At 40.4% G+C, this 17939-nt stretch overlaps 1 protein-coding gene across 6 annotated transcripts in view; it reads right to left on the bottom strand.

Moving 5' to 3' along the window:
• Positions 1-17939, bottom strand: part of DNAJC13 (DnaJ heat shock protein family (Hsp40) member C13) — a 151803-nt gene that overhangs the window by 22938 nt on the left and 110926 nt on the right. For all 6 annotated transcript variants that reach the window (XR_015740156.1, XM_087916707.1, XM_087916708.1 and 3 more), the window contains 5 exons: positions 17590-17774; positions 17006-17080; positions 14567-14686; positions 13966-14145; positions 5371-5538 (listed from right to left, as the gene is read on the bottom strand). Coding sequence is in view for 5 of the 6 variants with exons in the window: in XM_087916707.1 (XP_087772833.1) it covers positions 5371-5538; positions 13966-14145; positions 14567-14686; positions 17006-17080; positions 17590-17774 (728 nt within the window). In the remaining variant the exon portion in view is untranslated. The remainder of the gene's footprint in view (positions 1-5370; positions 5539-13965; positions 14146-14566; positions 14687-17005; positions 17081-17589; positions 17775-17939) is intronic.

Here is a 17939-nt window from a genome sequence, read left to right as displayed (position 1 = left end):
GGCATTGATTGGAGAGGTGAACAGGTCCACCACTAGAAGTCCGAATATCTGAATCAGCTCCTGAAACAGAAGAGGGGGAATACGCCACTCTGAGGGGTCAATTTTTGCTCTACTTAGCCAATCAGCTTGTGTATTATCCACCTTAATAGAAAGTACATTCTTTTCTGCCCAAAGTTCCAGACACTCAGCCTCTAACATAAGAGCTTGGGATCTGGTACCTTTCTGTCTATTAATGTGAGCCTTGGCGGTGGTATTGTCCATCAAGACAAGGACATGGTAGTGAAATATGTGTGACTTAAATTGTTTAAGAGCAAATCTGACTGCTCTTAATTCTAGCCAATTAATACTCTTCCCTTTTTCTGTTGGAGACCAACAGGCTCTGTGCCAAATTTGAGCCTAGATGGACTCCCCAGCCAGAGAGACTGGCATCTATGGTGATGACTATACAGGAAGGTTCTTTGAATAGTTGTCCAGCATGTAAGGCTGGAGAAGACCACCACAACAATGACCTCTTGATTGATATAGGGACAAAACCCTGATAGCCGAATGACTCCTGCCAGCCTTTTGATGAGGCAAAAGGAACCACTGAAGCTTTCTGGAGTGAAGCTCCAAGGCACAATGGAGATGGTAGACATCATTTTCCCTAATAGTTGGGATAGAGAAGCTAGGGTGGAAGAACGAGCCTTCACAATCTCCCCAATCATAGAATGCAGACTGTCTATCCTCTCTTGTGAGAGAAAAACTTTGCAAGAAAGTGTATTTATGTTAGCCCCCAAATGCAATAAAGTTATGGAAGGAGAAAAATGGCTTTTTATTCTTATACGCTTTTACAAAACAAATTTATTGAGCCTTTTAAGATCTAAGATGGCTCACCATCCCCCAGAAGATTTAGGTACCACAAACAGACGGGAATAGAATCCCTTGCTGTGTTAGTTAATGGGGACCTTTTGTATGGTCCTGATATCTAATAGGTGTTAAATTGCTTGTTCCACCAACCGTCTACGAGAGGCTATTCTGGAGACTGAACAAGGTACAAAAGATTTGGGAGGAGGGGATCGATAGAACCTGTCGAACAGTTGTAAGACCCAAGCGTCGGACGTGGTAGTTTCCCATTGGGCAGCAAAATGGGATAATGTGCCCCCAATGGGAAGTCTACTGCTATCTTTATCAGGAGTGTGTGAAGAAGTGACTTCCTCTCCCACAAAAGGGCCGCTTGCCTGAATACTGCAGTCTGTCACGGGCTGCTCTGTCATGAGGGTGTTCCTGCCGGTAGTAGGGTTGCCTCTGGGACCCCTGAGCCCGTGAAGTGCCCTCTCCTCTGTAAGAGGAGCTATGGTTAGAAGAAGCAGCTCTAAAACTAGAGTGCTGATTTAGAGAAGGAAGATACTTCTTCTTGTCCCTGGTTTCAATCAGGTGTGACTCCAGGATCTCACCAAACAGTTTGTCCCCTTTTATGGGAGAAGAGGCCACCTTCCACTTGTGCCGACCGTCTGCCTGCCAATTCTTCAGCCAAAACATTCTACAGGCAGCTATGGATGTGGCAATGGCCTTGGAGGCAAACCTGGCATTGTATCTGCAGTGAATTCTATGGCTTTGACCAACTTATGAATATCCTGATGGATTTGCATGTCAGATGCAGGGACACATTCCTGCAATTGGCAAAGCCACCGTAGAGAGGACCTTGTGAAAAAGGAGGCGGCCAAAGCAGCTTTAACTGCCCAAGTGGCTGCCAGGTGAGTGCGTTGGAGGGACTGCTCGATCCTCTTATCCTCAGCTTTTAGTGCCTCTTCAGGATCTGCTGGATTGGATGAGGCAGATACCATAGCCGCAAACGGTGCATCAACTGTAGGTACCCGTAGGGAGCTGGTTAGCTCGGGCCCCATAGTGAAGAAATGCCTCTCGTTGGCTGACAGTGAAGAAGAAGTACCAGGGGCTTCCATCTGTTTTTGTATAACATTGAGGAATAACCTAGGGACAGGCACCATTTCTGGTCTTACAGCTGGTTCATCAAAAAGTTGATCAGGTGGCACCGTGCAATCACCCTGTTTCACCAACATCAGCTCCAGGCCCCAGCTTTGCAGTTTTCTTGGCTTTGAATAATAAAGCCCTAAACTTTTGTGCATCAAAAATACCAGTAAAGGAAGGTCTTTGAGGGGCCATATCCTCATCCTCTGAGAAATCAGATTCTTTTTTCTTATCCTCAAGGGCTCTGCCCGAAATGCTGGGTAGCGAAGGCACTGGGGAACCTCTGTCTCTGAAGGAATAGGTTTCTCTGGCCTGACTTGTCCGGTTCTGATTGATCTGAGGCTTCAGAGATATTTCCTTTAGATGCTCGAAGAGCCTCTACCACTCCCCTTCTGATAGCCTTGGCAATAATGGCTTCCAAATGAGCTGGAACAGCCTCTTCCTCTTCCTCAGAATTGTAAGATTCAGGAACAGGTCTGGCCCTTTTAGGAGGAGGAGGAAGCAGCTCCTCCACAATTGAAGGCTCCCTATCATACCTCTCAAGGTCTGCCAAAGTAGTTGGATCCCCAACTGCAGAAGAATTATCAGGGGACCAAATACCAGGGCGAGGTGGCCCAGTAAAGGTAGAAGGCCCTACTTCCAGTTGTAAAACTGGGGGTTGTGCAGATTGACCTGACCCAGCATCAGAAGGGGGAGATCTCCTGTGCTTCCCCCCAGCTACATGGTGGCGTTTCTCCAAACTTTTTCCGGAAGCCTTTGGTTCTTTCTGGACCTCTGGTTCAGCTCTGGCTTCAGGGGCCTTCCTCTTCTGTCTGCTCCTGGATTTTCCTTTGGAAGTGGAAGGGTTGGGCTTCCTTTCTTGTTCTTTATCAACCATCTCACCTGGAGAACGAATTAATTCACAAGAAAGAAGCAGGGAAGGGAGGGAACCTGCTGGAAGGAGTGAGGAGTATTAATAAATCCAATCACAAAGAAATAATGCAATAAAAAGCCTTATGCAGAAATAAACTATTCAGCTTACCTGGTTAGCCGGCCTAGCAAGCCTGTAAAAGGCTACTGCTGGGCTGCAGCCACACCGTGCCAGTCTCCCACCAGGTTTTGGACGTGAAAACAGGTCAGAATGGCACCCACGCAATTCCTCAGTGCTGGAGATGTTCCACCAACCACTGTAACTCAGCACTGGCAATGTGGCCGATAGCGCTCTTCAGCTGGGGGTAATCCCTGCCAGCTGGGATTGGACCGATGCCCAATCAAGTGGTTACTTTGCTTCTTCCAAGAGATTTCCTTGCAAATATCTCCTGCTGCCTGGTCCTAAAGCCGCTGCTGCAGGCTGCTGCGCTATGCGTTTTGCAGCCAAGCCGATCCAAACAGCAAGCCAGGAAAGCAAAAAAAAAAACCCGCAAGCGGTTTCTGCTGCTGCTGTGCTACCGTGCCAATCAGCTGGCTGCCTTTATTGGGCTGATCGCCTGGAGCCCTCCCACATGGTCCTAGCTCCCCGCACTGAGCCTGGAGCCCTTTGCGCGATCTGGAAGCTAAAATTAGCTCACTCATCAGAGTTTAGCAGATTCCAAGCCTCAAAGGTCCGTTTAAAACTTTTTTCCCCTTTTTACAATCCGGCTCCAATTACAGCTACCTTGGAGCCTTGTAAAACACGTCTAGTCCTGGCTAAGACTGAGTCGTAAACTGGGGAGTGGCCTCAGCAAAGGGGTGGAGCTTGAATTTGAGCAGACTCAATCCAACAGGTTTGAGCAGAGTTAACCCCATCCTATCTGGACTCACGTAACCAGACAGGAAAACGAAGTGTTTCCAGAAGGCATGTGATACTTTCTTGCCTAGGTATCAGAGATTGGTTGTTTAAATGATTTGCATTTTATGTTTATTTAATTGGATTGTGCATGTTTAGTCGTACATTTGTGAAATGTCAGGAATCCTTTAGGACTGTGACAATTTATAAAATAATGAATAAAAACACTAATAACTTCTTCCACTTCTCACAATAGCTGCCTCTTATAAGCCTAATAGAGTATTAAACACATTTTGAAGTTTTAGTTTTGGTTCTAAATTGTATAATACCCTGCCTATCTCTTTGTGTATTCTTTAATATATACAGATGATTTTTTTTCCTTTTTAATAATTTAACTCTGGTTTATTAATCTCATTTTTATTATATGAATGCTACATAAAAACATATGAAATTGTCTTTGCTCTGCAGTTGCTGTATAAATTAAGAGATGTGCTGTCATAGTGCAGTTATTACGGTGTTAGATGTAGGAAGATCTCTCTCAATTACAGAGTTTATTGGGTAACTTTGCGTCAAATATTTTTTCTCATTCTAGCTCAGTGGTGGCTATCCATTTTGGGTTCCTATGCCAAAAATTGCGCTCACATGCCAAACTCAGAAGGCAATGCCCCCCTGCCCCATGTGTGTGCAATGCTCCCCGCCCTTACCTGCACTGTGCACGCAGGTGCCTCCCAGCTGACTTTCGGCCCATTTGAGGCCTTTTTCGGCCTCTCAGAGGCTTGAGGGAAGCCTCTGCAGCCTTTGGAGGCTGAAAAATGGGCCTGTTTTATCACTTCCTGTATTTCCAGAAATACTGGAAGTGATGAAACAGGCCTGTTTTTCAGCCTCCAAAGGCTGCAGAGGCTTCCCTCAAGCCTCTGGGAAGCTGAAAAAGGCCTCAAATGGACCAAAAATCAGCTGGGAGGCATGCAAATGCACAATACAAGTTTGGCTGGGGCTCGCGTGCCTGCACATATGGCTCTGCATGCCATCTGTGGCACATGTGCCATAGGTTCACCATCATGGTTCTAGTTATTTAACATGTTATTCTTTTGGAGAATAAATTATGGAGGAGACTCCATTTAAGTTGCCTTCAGCTTTCAAACAAACAGACAAAAAATGAAAAAAGAAAACTTGTACTGTCTTGTCACACAGGTCAACTTCAATTTCAAATCACTATTGCGAATGTATGTTCTCCACTAGGAACACTTGAGCAATGTGACAGCAATGTATACATAACATGGTTCAAGCTGCAGTACATTAATTTACCATATATAGCATTCAAGAGCTATTTCAAGCAAGTTTCATGTGGCAGACAGAAGCCTTGATGAAACTTTTAGTGTTAACCACTCTCTATTACAACCTGACCAGGAAGGGTATGTGATATTAAAAAGGCAGGTTTAAACAAATTCCTACATTTTAAAAATATTTTGAGTAATAAACAGAAGCTAAAATACTGAAAACTAAAGATCTATGCAAGGTTTATTTTCCAAAACTGTTATGACTGAATATTTTCATATCCTATCACTATTAAAACTAACACATATTTTAGTAACATGATACAGTATCTTCATTAAATAAAAATAAAAGAATTACTATAATAAAATATCACACTTTTCATGTACCTCAGCAGGACTAACCACAGCAAGTTTTCTTGTAATGTAAGGGGTCAGCAGGACTCCAAGACTTTTTCTGATTGCTGGATTCTCAGGTGTAGTTTGCGCTTCAGAAAAGTATCCACCAAGTCGACCCAAAGCAAGAAGACTGAGTTTGGCAAGGGTATTAGCTACTTCCTATGAACAGAAAATATGAATAAATCCAATGCTTGTTATCTATTCTAGTAGCATCTTCTCTCTTTACAGTCAGAATATAGATGCAAAATAAAGCTTGAATTTTAACAATTCTGGCAATTGCCATTTACTCTATGCCCAGTGTCACTCTTCAGGAGAATCTTTCTAAATGAATAAATGAGAACTTTTCTGAAGGAACAATGGAAAGGAATAGGAATTGGAATGCCCCTTTCTGTGAAACTTCCATGACTCTTAGTTAGAGCTACATGGAAAAAATATGATATTGATAAGGAGGAACAGCTTCAGATTACAACCAAGTCATAGATTTGCAAAAGCTTCACATATCAACCAATCTTCAAGGTAACTTATAAAACTCCTTTGCTGGTAACATATAAGGTTTTCAAGCTGAAGAAGCAGCATGATGATTTACATTTTTTCTAGACTATCCTCTTTTAAGATTCTTGTGCAAAAGCCCAGGTTTCTAAATCCCTGCATTTTGTGACTATCATTTGAATCTTTTTTCCATGTTCTTCTTGTGTTTTATACTTGTGTTTTGGTCTGTGACTGCAAATAAAGTATTATTATTAATCTTGTATCCTCAGGAATCTTAAATTCTTAAATTCTTCCTGAATCTTCCTAGAAATATAGTTACTGTAGATTACAAGGAGTCCTCATTGAACAACCCTAGTTTGGAACTGGTAAGTCATGTTAAATGATGTGGTTGCTAAGTGAAATGCCACACAACCATTTTGCTTGGCAATGGCAATTCTGGCAATTCCAGTTGTAGTCATTGAGCGAATCCCTGATGGTCATTAGGTAATGATTCACTGAGATCCAAGCCATTCTTCAAGCCATCCAAGCCATAAATAAGGAACTATCTCCATTCAATTCTTCTCACCCACCTATCTCTCCCCTATCTCTGTTCTTTTGGCTGCCCACTACCAGTGGCTCCAAGTGCCTAAATTTGCCCTACACCCCATATCTGCTAGCATCTTGTTTCATGTCACCTTCTTTTGTACCAACGTGGATAGTGTCTCTTTTGTGTGCCAACAGATGCCACCTTTTATGAAAGAAGAACTTGGCTGCACCAGCATGAAAGGACACTCTTTTTACAGGCCATCTTCCTTTTGTTCTGGTGTTCAGACATAAAAGGGTGCCCTGGCTGTCATGCAAAAGGAGGTCTTGACCATAATGATGCATGGCGCAGCACACGTGTCGACTTATAGCACTCGTCTGCTGGCCTATGGAATATTTCTCGTGTGCTCGGCTAGGATAGTGAGAGGCAAAGTTGACAATGAAGGTCATCCGGGAATGGCAGTGATCCTTAGACTTAGAATAACTTTATTGTCACTTTGAATGTACACTAATCGGCATACATTAAAATGAAATTTCGTTGCATACAGCTCTCAAAGGGTCTCTACCACTAATATACACTACATAAATCAGAGATGGTATTCAGCAGGTTCTGACCAGTTCTGGAAAACCAATAGCAGAAATTTTGAGTAGTTCGGAAAACCGGCAAATACCACAAAATTTTACAGTATCCTTCCCCTGCCACGCCCACCAAGCCATGCCCACAGAACCGGTAGTAAAAAATTGTGAATCCCACCACTGACATAAATATGACAAAATAAATACATACATACATACATACAAAATTATGCACATACCCACATATATATCACAGAGAAACAACACAGTCTAATTCAGATATATACATGTACATGGCAAGAGAAACAAATCTCGCAAGTTTACCAGACGGATGGCATAGGGAACAAAGCTGTTATTGAATGTGGTAGTCGTTCTAGAAATACTTTGAAATCTCTTCTCAGAGGGGAGCAACAAAAAAAGATCATGAAGTGGGTGTGTGAGGTCTCTAACAATGCTTTGTGCTCTAAGCACATAGTGCTAAAAAACCAGTATAAATGCAGATGAGCCCAATTTTGTGTCAGCTGGTGCTCCATTCAAAATGCAAGAAAGAAATACTTTGACTTCATTAATTAGAGAAAAGGTATCTTTTACTGGAAATCAAGTGGTAGCATCAAAGGAATTTTGAATAGGAGAAAATGAGCGTGTAAATCATATATACAAAGTGATGGCAACGTTCCCACCCACAATAATTCAAACTATCCATCCAATTAAAAGTTGTATGTAACATCATGTGGGCATCTATCTGTCCATTGATCTTGACATATTTTGATAGAGGTGCGCTTGCGCATAGCAAAAGAAAGAAGCATAAACAAGAAACTCCCCCCCCAACTTATACAGTTTATTCTGAAACCTCCAGCTTGCTTCCCATAACTATTTTACCCTGTTACTTATGACAGCCCAATGATCGAAAGATGCAAAGCAATGAAATTTTGAAGGCTGACATTCGGCCCTCCTGCAAAAGAGACGTTAGCCCTATAAAAGAATAGAATACCTTTATTGTCATTGCATTCTACAAACACAATGAAATTTGAAAGCTACTCCAGCACAGTGCTCCAAACACCACATCACAATCACACTACAGAGTATTTAAAAATTAAAATAATTAAAATAACAATAATACTAATTAAAAACCTAGTCTAAAACTTATCTAAAACATATAGTAAGTTAGATAGTTTAAAAATGCTACTGTATACATAGGACTAAATCACATATGCATTGTTTGATTCAAGACAATTATTGCCTTGGAAAAGAAACTGTTTCTCAGTCTATTAGTCCTCATTTTAAGACACCTATAGTGTCTCCCTGATGGTAACAGTTTGAAATATGAATGACCAGGATGAGAATGGTCTGTGGAGATTTTTAGTGCTCTAGAGGAGTCTGGTCTTTGCAATCTCTTCCAAAGAAGAAAGACAGCAACCAATGATTTTTTGTAAAAAAATTTGTAAAAGGAAGAGAATACAAGATAAAAAAATAATATACATGTGACACACTACTATAATATTTTAAGGTTTGTCAGGATATTTAGCACGAAATGCCTGTACAAGCCTAGGGGCTCGAACATCCTTTTCATTCACCCATTCCAGCTGGGAAGGAGGAAAGTGTTTCTAGACAACTAAATATTGAAGTTGACTTCTTTGTTTCCTAGAATCCAAAATTTCTTTAATTTCAAAATGTTGTTCATCCTCAATTAGAAGAGGAACGGGGGAATCGACCTGAGCCGGTCTCAGGTCGGAGGTATGTTCAGGTTTCAATAAACTAACATGGAAGACAGGATGGATTTGTCTAAGGGTTTTTGGTAATTGCAATTGGACTGCAATGGGATTCACTATTTGTTCAATTGGAAAAGATCCAACATATTTAGGCCCCAGCTTTTTTGACTTTTGTGTGGTTTGAAAACATCTAATGGACAAGAAATCTTTGTCTCCAACTTGATATTGTTTCTGTGGAGCTCTCTTTTTGTCTGCAAATTTCTTATGAGACTGATGAGCATCGTCCAATGCTTTACAGGTAACCTGCCAAGTAAGCTGGAGTTGGGTTATCCACTCAATGACTGAATATTAGGTTTCTCCTGTGGAAGCTCGGATATGGGTACAAAGTCTTGTCCCAAAGCTACTTTAAATGGAATAAACCCAATGCTACTATGGACCAAATTGTTACATGCCACCTCAGCAAATGGCAATTGGTCAGCCCAATCATCTTGTTAATTAAGATAGCATCTAAGATATTGTTCTAATACCGAGTTAGTCCTCTCACAATCCCCATTGGTTTGAGGGTGGTGGGCAGAGCTTAAGCCTTGGGCGGAGCCCAATAACTCCAGGAACTCTTTCCAAAAGTTTGAGGTAAATTGGACACCCCTATCTGAGATTATACGTTCAGGAACACCATGTAACCTATAGATATGTAAAATAAACAGTTTAGCTAAGGTATTCACAGATGGGATTTTTGCACAAGGTATGAAATGTACCTGTTTGGAAAACAAATCTGTTACCACTCAAATAACTGTATTTCCCCCACTTTCAGGTAATTCCACTATAAAATCCATAGAAATTTCTTTCCATGGGGCAGTCGGTCTAGCTATATTTTGTAGTAGCCCCACTGGTTTACCAGGCAGCCGTTTGGCTGAGGCATAGATAGGACAACTAGCTATGTAAGTTTCAATGTCCTTTTCCAAAGTAGGCCACCAAAATTGCCTTTTAACCAAGTGTAAGGTTTTTATGAACCCAAAATGTCCAGCAGCTTTAGAATCATGAACTTCTTGTAAAATTTGGTTTCTCAACTTTGCTGGCACATATAATTTAGCCCCCACCCATGCCCATCCACCTCTAATCATAGAGTTGTTTGAGTGAGTCAGGAACCAATCATCAAGTTTCAGAGCTTCTTTTAACTGTGCAGATAAATCATTTGATAAATCAACTTCCCCTTTTTTCTGGGCCCTGGTAACCATTGGAGCCGCCAACTGTCTAGTTGGGACAATAGGGCGGATCATTTCTGGACAGGCCCTATTATACTGAGGCAATCTAGGTAATGCATCCACCATGAAGTTCCTCCCCCCCTGGAATGTACTTCAATGAAAAATTAAACCGTCTGAAGTATTGTGCCCAGTGAATTTGCTTAGGCGACAATTTCCGAGGCATTTTTAGGGCCTCTAAATTCTTATGATCCGTCCACACCTCAAAGGGTGTTTTGCCCCTTCTAGAAAATGCCTCCAGGTTAACAGAGCCCAATGAACTGCAAAAACTTCTTTTTCCCAAATGGCCCATCTTCTTTCTGTCTCAGTTAATTTACGGGCAGTATATGCACACGGTTGCAGAGTCCCGTCTCATTTGCTTGTAGTAACACTGCCCCCACTGCTATATCATTCACATTGGCTTGGATTATAAAAGTATGTCTATGTCCAGCTCAGCGGCAAAAAGTTGTTTTAACTTCTCAAAAGTGGCTTGACATTCCATGGACCACTCCAGCAGCCTACTAGGCTTCGGTTTCACCTCCCACTTGGTTTTTAGAAGATTTGTAATAAGCAGTGCAATCTTCACAAATGCCAGAATAAACTGACGGTAAAAATTAGCAAATCCCAGGAAATTTTGTAAATGCTTCCTAGTGCGGGGAAGGGCCCATTCCAAGACAGCGCAAACTTTCCTCGGATCCATTTCTATACCGTCATGTGATATGCGATAGCCCAAATAATCAATTTCCTCTTGGTGGAATTCACATTTGGATAGCTTTGTGTACAGTTCAGCAGCTCGAAGTTTTTCTAAAACTGAACGCACTAGTTTCACATGTTCATCAAGAGTGTAGTTCATCAGTGTATCACAAGATAAACCAGCACCCTTTGTATAAATGTTCATACAAAACTTTGTTTATCATTTGCATGAATACCTCAGGGAGCGCCTATAGACCAAACGGGAGAACGTTAAACTAGAAACATCTCATTGGGCAATTCAAAGCAGTTTTCCATTCATCTCCTTCCTTGATTCAAACTTGGTAGTAAAATTTCAATACTGCAATCTGTTGAGCGATGGGGGGAAGCTCGTCCGAGGCCTTTTCACTGAACACCTCCTTTAAACCCCAGTATTCTTCAGGAATTTTCTCCTCCCCCCTCAGGTTCTCATTGCCCACAGATGCCAGCTCTGTGGAATTCTGGGGTTTCAGTTGAGATTGCCCCTTCCCTTCTGGAGGTTGGTCAGTATGTATGTGTAATGATCCCCTCCTCCAATCCACTTGGGGGTTCCACTTTTGGAGCCAGGGCAAACCTAGCAATAGGGGACGCTCCATCCCAGGGGCAACAATAAAACACAAAGTCTCTCTATGCCTCCCCATCGTCATTTCCACTGGTTCCGTTATGAAATGTGCAGGGCCTCCCCCAACTACCGATCCATTCAGTTGGCAAAATGCTATGGGAATTTTTAAAGTTCTTTGCCTTAAATCCAGTTTCTCTCCGACTTCTGAACTTATTATGCATCTTGTGCACCCAGACTCTAACAAGGCCAACATTTCCCCTTGGGCTCCTGACGTGGGTACCCTTAATCTCACTGGGGTGATCATGGGGCCCTTGTTTGGACTTACCAGAGGGTCGTCTTCTGAATCAGATTCACTTTCATCAGAAGAGGCTGGAGTTCTCAGCTCCTCTCCTTTTGGAGGGGCGATCTCTACAACCTCCTCCACTTTAAGAGCCATTTCGTGAGGCTTGACTGGAGTTCTTCTGGGTTTTCTTCCTCCTCCTGGAGCCCCCTTTGGCTCTAGCTTGGCATGACAGTCTGCAGTCCGGTGACCTTCCTTCCTACATTGGAAATATGCAGTAGTCTTGCTGCTAGCCCTCCCTTTTGAGGTTTTGAGGCTTCTCGAGGGCTGGTGGGGGATGGCTTGCTCCAACCAAGCCCTCCCCGGCGTCTGTTTCGGGTCAGATCAATTTTCACTTCTGCTGCCAGCATGTACCAGAGCTGCAACTCACTGGGGTCTCTTCTGGAAATGCAGCTTTGATAAACATTCGTTCAGCCCATCTTTAAAAGCTTCTATCAGGGCTCCCTGGGACCAGCCTCTAATATGGCATGCCAGCTCTCTAAATTCCTGGATATATTCGGCCACTGATCTCCGCCCCAATTTATGGTTTTCATCCTAATCCTAGCCTTACATTCAGCTAGTGGGTCTTCAAATCTGCTGCACAATGTTGTCATGAACAGGTCATAATTCATCCGCTGGGGGGCATTATTACCATCCATTTTACAGCTGTCCCTTCCAAAGTCTGGGTAACACATCTGACTTTAGCTGCTTCTGAGGAAAAACCCTCCCCATATTCTTCCATGTGGCTCCAGACCTAGGCTAGGAAGAATCCTAACTCCTTGGGATCCCCTCCATATTTTACTTCCAATGGAGGCACCTCTGGAGTTTGATGCCTTCGGGCAATTGCTCCCCTTGCTGGGGGGCCCTGCGCTGCTGCCCTCTGTTGGCTGGCTCAGGTTGATTTATGAGGGCAGCTGCTTGGGCTCTACCAGATGCCTCCCCCTTTTCCCTGTCATATCTTTGATCAGCATGAGTTCCTCCGAAAGCTTCATTCAGAAGATGCAAGGCTTGAGCTAATAAAAGATTCCTTCTTTCATCCTCTTGCCATGGTTCTTCTCTTCTACGCTGTTGAGTAGTGGTCACTCCTGGAAGGGTTTCTTCCTCTGGATCCTTCCAGCTCACTCTCAGTTTTACGGCTTGTTTCTCATCAAGATGTAGTTCTGCTAACAACTCAGCTTCCCCTGCAGCATCTAGCAGCAAGGAAATTCCCGCCGCTCGCAGGTCTTCTTGGTCGCTGGCTGGATTAGACATTGTTTTCAGACCCCCTCGGAAGAAAAATATTAATTCTCTGGGTGGGCTGGTAAACTGAGATTCAGAATAATGTCAGCTGGTGCTCCATTCAAAATCCAAGAAAGAAATACTTAAGACTCCATTAATTAGAGAAAAGATATCTTTTACTGGAAATCAAGTGGTAGCATCAAAGGAATTCTGAATCTGAGAAAATGAGCATGTAAATCACATATACAAAGTGCTGGCAACGTTCCCGCCCACAATTATTCAAACTGTCCATCCAATTAAAAGTTATATGTAACACCATGTGGGCATCTTCAGGTGGTGATGTGGCATCTGCCCGTTGACTTTGACATATTTTAATAAAGAAATGTGCTTGCGCATAGCATAAGAAACATAAACAAGAAACTTCCCCCACAATTTATAGTTTATTCTGAAACCTCCAGCTCGCTTCCCATAACTATTTCACCACCACCACCCCCATTACTTATGACAGCTTATGCAAAGCAAAGGAAAGAAATCTTGAAGCTGACATTTTGCTTATGTTACCATGAAGAAGCTTCAATGGTTGCAATCTCAAGGACTGAATATAAGTCCCTTCATTTAGTGCAGTCAAAATTTCAACCAGTTGCTGAATGAATGTAATTAAGTGACCATTACCGCTTTTGTTAGAGACTGGTACAGTGGCTGTCACTTTTATTAAAATTAGTACTTGCTGATGAAATGAGCCATATTTGTGATTAAATCTGAACATGCTGTATCTCACAGGCTACTGGATTGCAAACTTTATTAGGATAAATATAAGACAGAACAGTTGGTGATAGCTTATAGATTAAAAAGCAAATTAATGTAGATTTACTTTCTGGAAGAGAGAAAAATCTCTATGTCCCTCTTAAAGCAGAATGAATTTTCAAATTGTACTACTATACTCTGCTTTGAACCAACAGGAGAACACTGAGTATTGTGTTATTTATTTATTTATTTACTTACTTACTTACTCATTCATTCAGAATGCCTCTTCAATTATTTATGTAAAATTCATGATACACATTGAAGGGTTTATTTAAAAGCATATTAAATGATCCTGTGTAGGGATTTAAAATTAATCTGTACATTCCTAAAAGCATGTTAGAAATATTTTTCAGGAAATTTAAAATGTAGTATTTCATTATTTTAAAAATTAGCAGTCTATTAGCAATGCATAATTATTACCTGCTGATTAGAGTCTTCACTCTTTTTAATGCCACTCTCTTCCAGTGTATAATCATAGTTAAAGAGGTAGTCTAATAAATACCACAAAACGCCAGCTTGGAACAGATGTGTTTGTAGCCAATAATCCACCGCAAATGAGCTGACACACTCTACTCCGATTGAAGCCACACGTGGAATGTTCTAACCAGGAATAAATAAATTTGTTTTGGGATTTTAGTGGCAGCTGTTGAAATTTACTAGAAATTAATAAAGAGATCTACTAATGTAAAATGCCATAGTTCCTTGCACATTTCTGCTTCCCACTCCCCCCACTGAAATGTATTGCCTATAGTATAACTGCTTACTATAATATAGTGTACTATAATATAGCAAAATAATATAATTGAAGTGCAATAAGATAAACAGATGGTCTACTGATGCCAGAAGAAATGGAAAACAAAATTAGTTTAGCAGGCTAAGGCAAAAATATCTTCTTCACATGCTAAGAAATGTGAATATCTTTTTAATGAGATCCTCTCATAAATAGCATCCATATCCATATAGGAACTATTTTGAAAAAGTTGGAGAAAGGCTTTAACACAGCTGCCAAGCAAGAGTTTACCTTGCCATAATACAGCACTCTGCACAGGTCCTTAATAATATTGGGCATTTCAGTAATTTTCTCTCTGCAATCTTCAAACTGAGAAGCCACACTGTAACATTTACTAATGTGTCCACACACCTATGAATAGAAAAAAAAAACATCACGAGCCTGACGAGCACTGTAAGCTCCATTAACTTTTCAGTTTTTATCTCAGTAAATGGGCCTAAATTTGGATCCAACCATTGTTTTTCCAATGAGAACCATTATCAGGCGCTTCTCGACTTACAACCATTCATTTAATGATCTTTTGAAGTTATAAAAGCACTGAAAAAAGTGGTTTATGTCCGCTTTTCATACATATGATCGTTGCAGCATCTTGGTTGTCCCATGATCAAAATTCAGATGCTTGATAACCGGTTCATATTTATGACTGTTGCAGTGTCCTGGGTTATTTGATCACATTTTGTGATCTTCTGACAAGCAAAGTAATTGAGGAAACCAGATTCACTTAACAACAGTGTTATTAACTGAATAACAACAGTTATTCATTTAACAGTTGAAAGGATATAAAATGGGTAAAATTCACTTAACAACTGTCTCACTTAGCAACAGAAATTTTGGACTCAATTGTAATTGTAAGTAGAGGACCATCTATATTTATATATTATTAATTTCCTACATCCTGATTTTTATTTGAGGCTTAAAGGAGTTAACTGGTCACTTTTTGCTTTAATTTTCTCTATTCCTGCCCCTTTTAACAGTTGCCTGGCTTGTAGAAATATAGTTAAGTGATTTTTTTCCCATAATGATTTTCATATTTAAAAGTGCCTTTTTCTTAGGGCCTTTGATTGTATAGAGGGGAACATTTGGAATAAGACAATCATAACTTTGATTTTCTATAGAATGGTTTTCCAGTCCAAAGATTGGAAAAGAGCTAACGTGATTCCCATTTTCAAAAAAGGGTAAACAAATGATCCAGAAAACTATAAAGACCAATCAACACTTAAGAAAATCCAGGGGAAAAAATCTGCCCATGCTTAGAGGCAAGCAAAAATATAAGTAAAAATTATAAGGTCTGACAGATATGTTCTTTGATAAACTGTGTGTTATTATTGCATTCTTTGGCAAACTGACTAGTGAAATGTTGTGGACATAATAAATTTGGACTTTAGTAAGACATTTAACAAAGTGGATTACAACGTGCTACTTGGAAAGATAAAGAATTGTGAATTAGAATTACCACCAACTGGATTAATAACTGGTTGACCAACCACCCTCAATGTCTAGTCCTTAATGGAAGTATATCTATATGGAGGGATGTATTCAGCAAGGTACTCCAAGGCTATGTCTTAGGACCAAGTACTCTTCATAAATGATTTAGATGAGGGGATAGAAGGGAAACTCATCAAATTTGTAGATGACCCCAAGCTGGTGGGAATTATAAGATAAGCTCAAGATCCAGAATGGTATTTACAGACTGGAACACTGGGACGTATCCAACAAAATGAAATTCAGTGTGAGAAACGTAATATTTTACACTTAGGCAAGAAAAAACAAATGTATGGGTATAAAACAGGTGGTACCTGGCTCAATAGCAGTAACTGTAACAGAGATCTGGGAGTTCTAGTGCACAACCACTTAAACATGAGCCAACAATGTGCTTTAGTCACCAAAAAAAGCCAATGCAGTCCTAGGCTGCATTAACAGAGGGATAGAATCCAGATCACATGAAGAGTTAGTACTTTATAATGCCTTGGTAAGACCACCCTTGAGTACTGCATCTAATTCTGATTGGCACAATACAAAAAAGAAGTTGAGATTCTAGAAAGAATTCAGAGAACAGCAACAAAATGATTAGGGGGACTGGAATCTATTGGAAGAATGATTGAGGAACTGGATATATCTGGTCTAATGAAGATAGGGGTGACATAATTGTAGTCTTCCAATATTTAAGGGGCTTCCACAAAGAAGAGGGAGTCAATCTATTTCCTAAACCATCTGAAGGCAGGACAAATAGAATCAATAGAAACTTACCAAAGGGAGTTCCAATCTAAAACTAAGGAGAAATTTTCTGACAGTGAGAACAGTTAAACAGTGCCTTCAGAAGTTGTGGATTCTCCATTACTGGAGGTTTTAAGAAATTGGACAGCCATTTGTCTGACATGGTATTGGATCTTCTGCTTGAACAGAGGGTTGGACTAGAAGATCTCCAAAGATGCTATTGACTTGATGTGTATTTTCATTGTGTTTTAACATGCTGCTATCTATTTACAGTCTCTTCAGTGAGTTGGGCAGTCATATAAATGAAATAATAATAGAAATTAAAAAGAAGGGTATTGGTGCTTAAGCAAAATGGACTGCTGTTCTAATCTATCTTTGCAGTTTCCTGTATAGTTGGTATTTTATTTATATTAGACTATACACCAGTGTGCACGGTAGGATTTCTTGAAGAATTACCTGGACTGACATATCCTCTGGTTTACTAGAACGTGTTAGGACTGCAACACAACGATTAAAAGCTTCTTGCAAAACCTGTAAGGATGGATGACATTTGTTCTGTAGATTGCCAAATGGAAAACTATCAAAAGTTGGTCATAGAAAACTATATCTACCGACTCTGAACAATATTTTAAAGATATAATACAGATGTAGACAACCTAGTATTTCCACACCAAATCCCATTAATCTTAGCCAGCAGCAGCAAAGGCATGGATGGCATATGAAGAAGTATGTAACACTTGAAGGCACTATGATGTCTATTCCTGCCATAAGCTGAGATTTAATAGCCCAAATATTTATTTGTTCATAAACATTTCTTGTATTCTACAATATGAAATCAAAACAGCAGAGGTTTAAAATCTCTTTTGTTTGTACAAACTCAAAGGCAGTTTTATGTTTAAAACTTTGTATTTATAACATGGTATCTATAAGAGCAAATTAAAATTCCTGAAAATATTTAGTAATAATCATTCTTAAGATCCATTTCTCCCCTTTGTAGAATATAATACAACAAAAATTTATATTAATAAGTTTGAATGTACCTCTATTCCATTCTCTCTCCTTAGTTCTTCCACATTAAGTGCTGAACAATTGACTGTGTAGAAAGCTAATTCTGTGGCAGCTGGTAGCAGAGGAGACTCTTTGGAAAACAAGAGGTTATCTGAAGTTTCTATCATGATAGTCTTGATTAACATTGGATAGCCAGCATACTTATACGGCTTCAAATCTGGAAAGGAACATAATGTCAGAAATCAATATCTGCAATGAAATCTTTGAAGTTAGGGTTCTTAGTTATTCTATGCCATGTTATATTTCTATGGTTTTTAAAATATTCCTGCTATTAATATTTTAGATGAGTCATCAAATCCTACTGAGAACCCCAACATGTAAT

The sequence above is a fragment of the Pseudonaja textilis genome, chromosome Z, assembly GCF_049901715.1.
Source record: "Pseudonaja textilis isolate UNSWEBS1 chromosome Z, rPseTex1.2, whole genome shotgun sequence".
NCBI classification, from domain to species: domain Eukaryota; kingdom Metazoa; phylum Chordata; class Lepidosauria; order Squamata; family Elapidae; genus Pseudonaja; species Pseudonaja textilis.
This window is presented reverse-complemented; position numbering and strand designations above follow the sequence as displayed.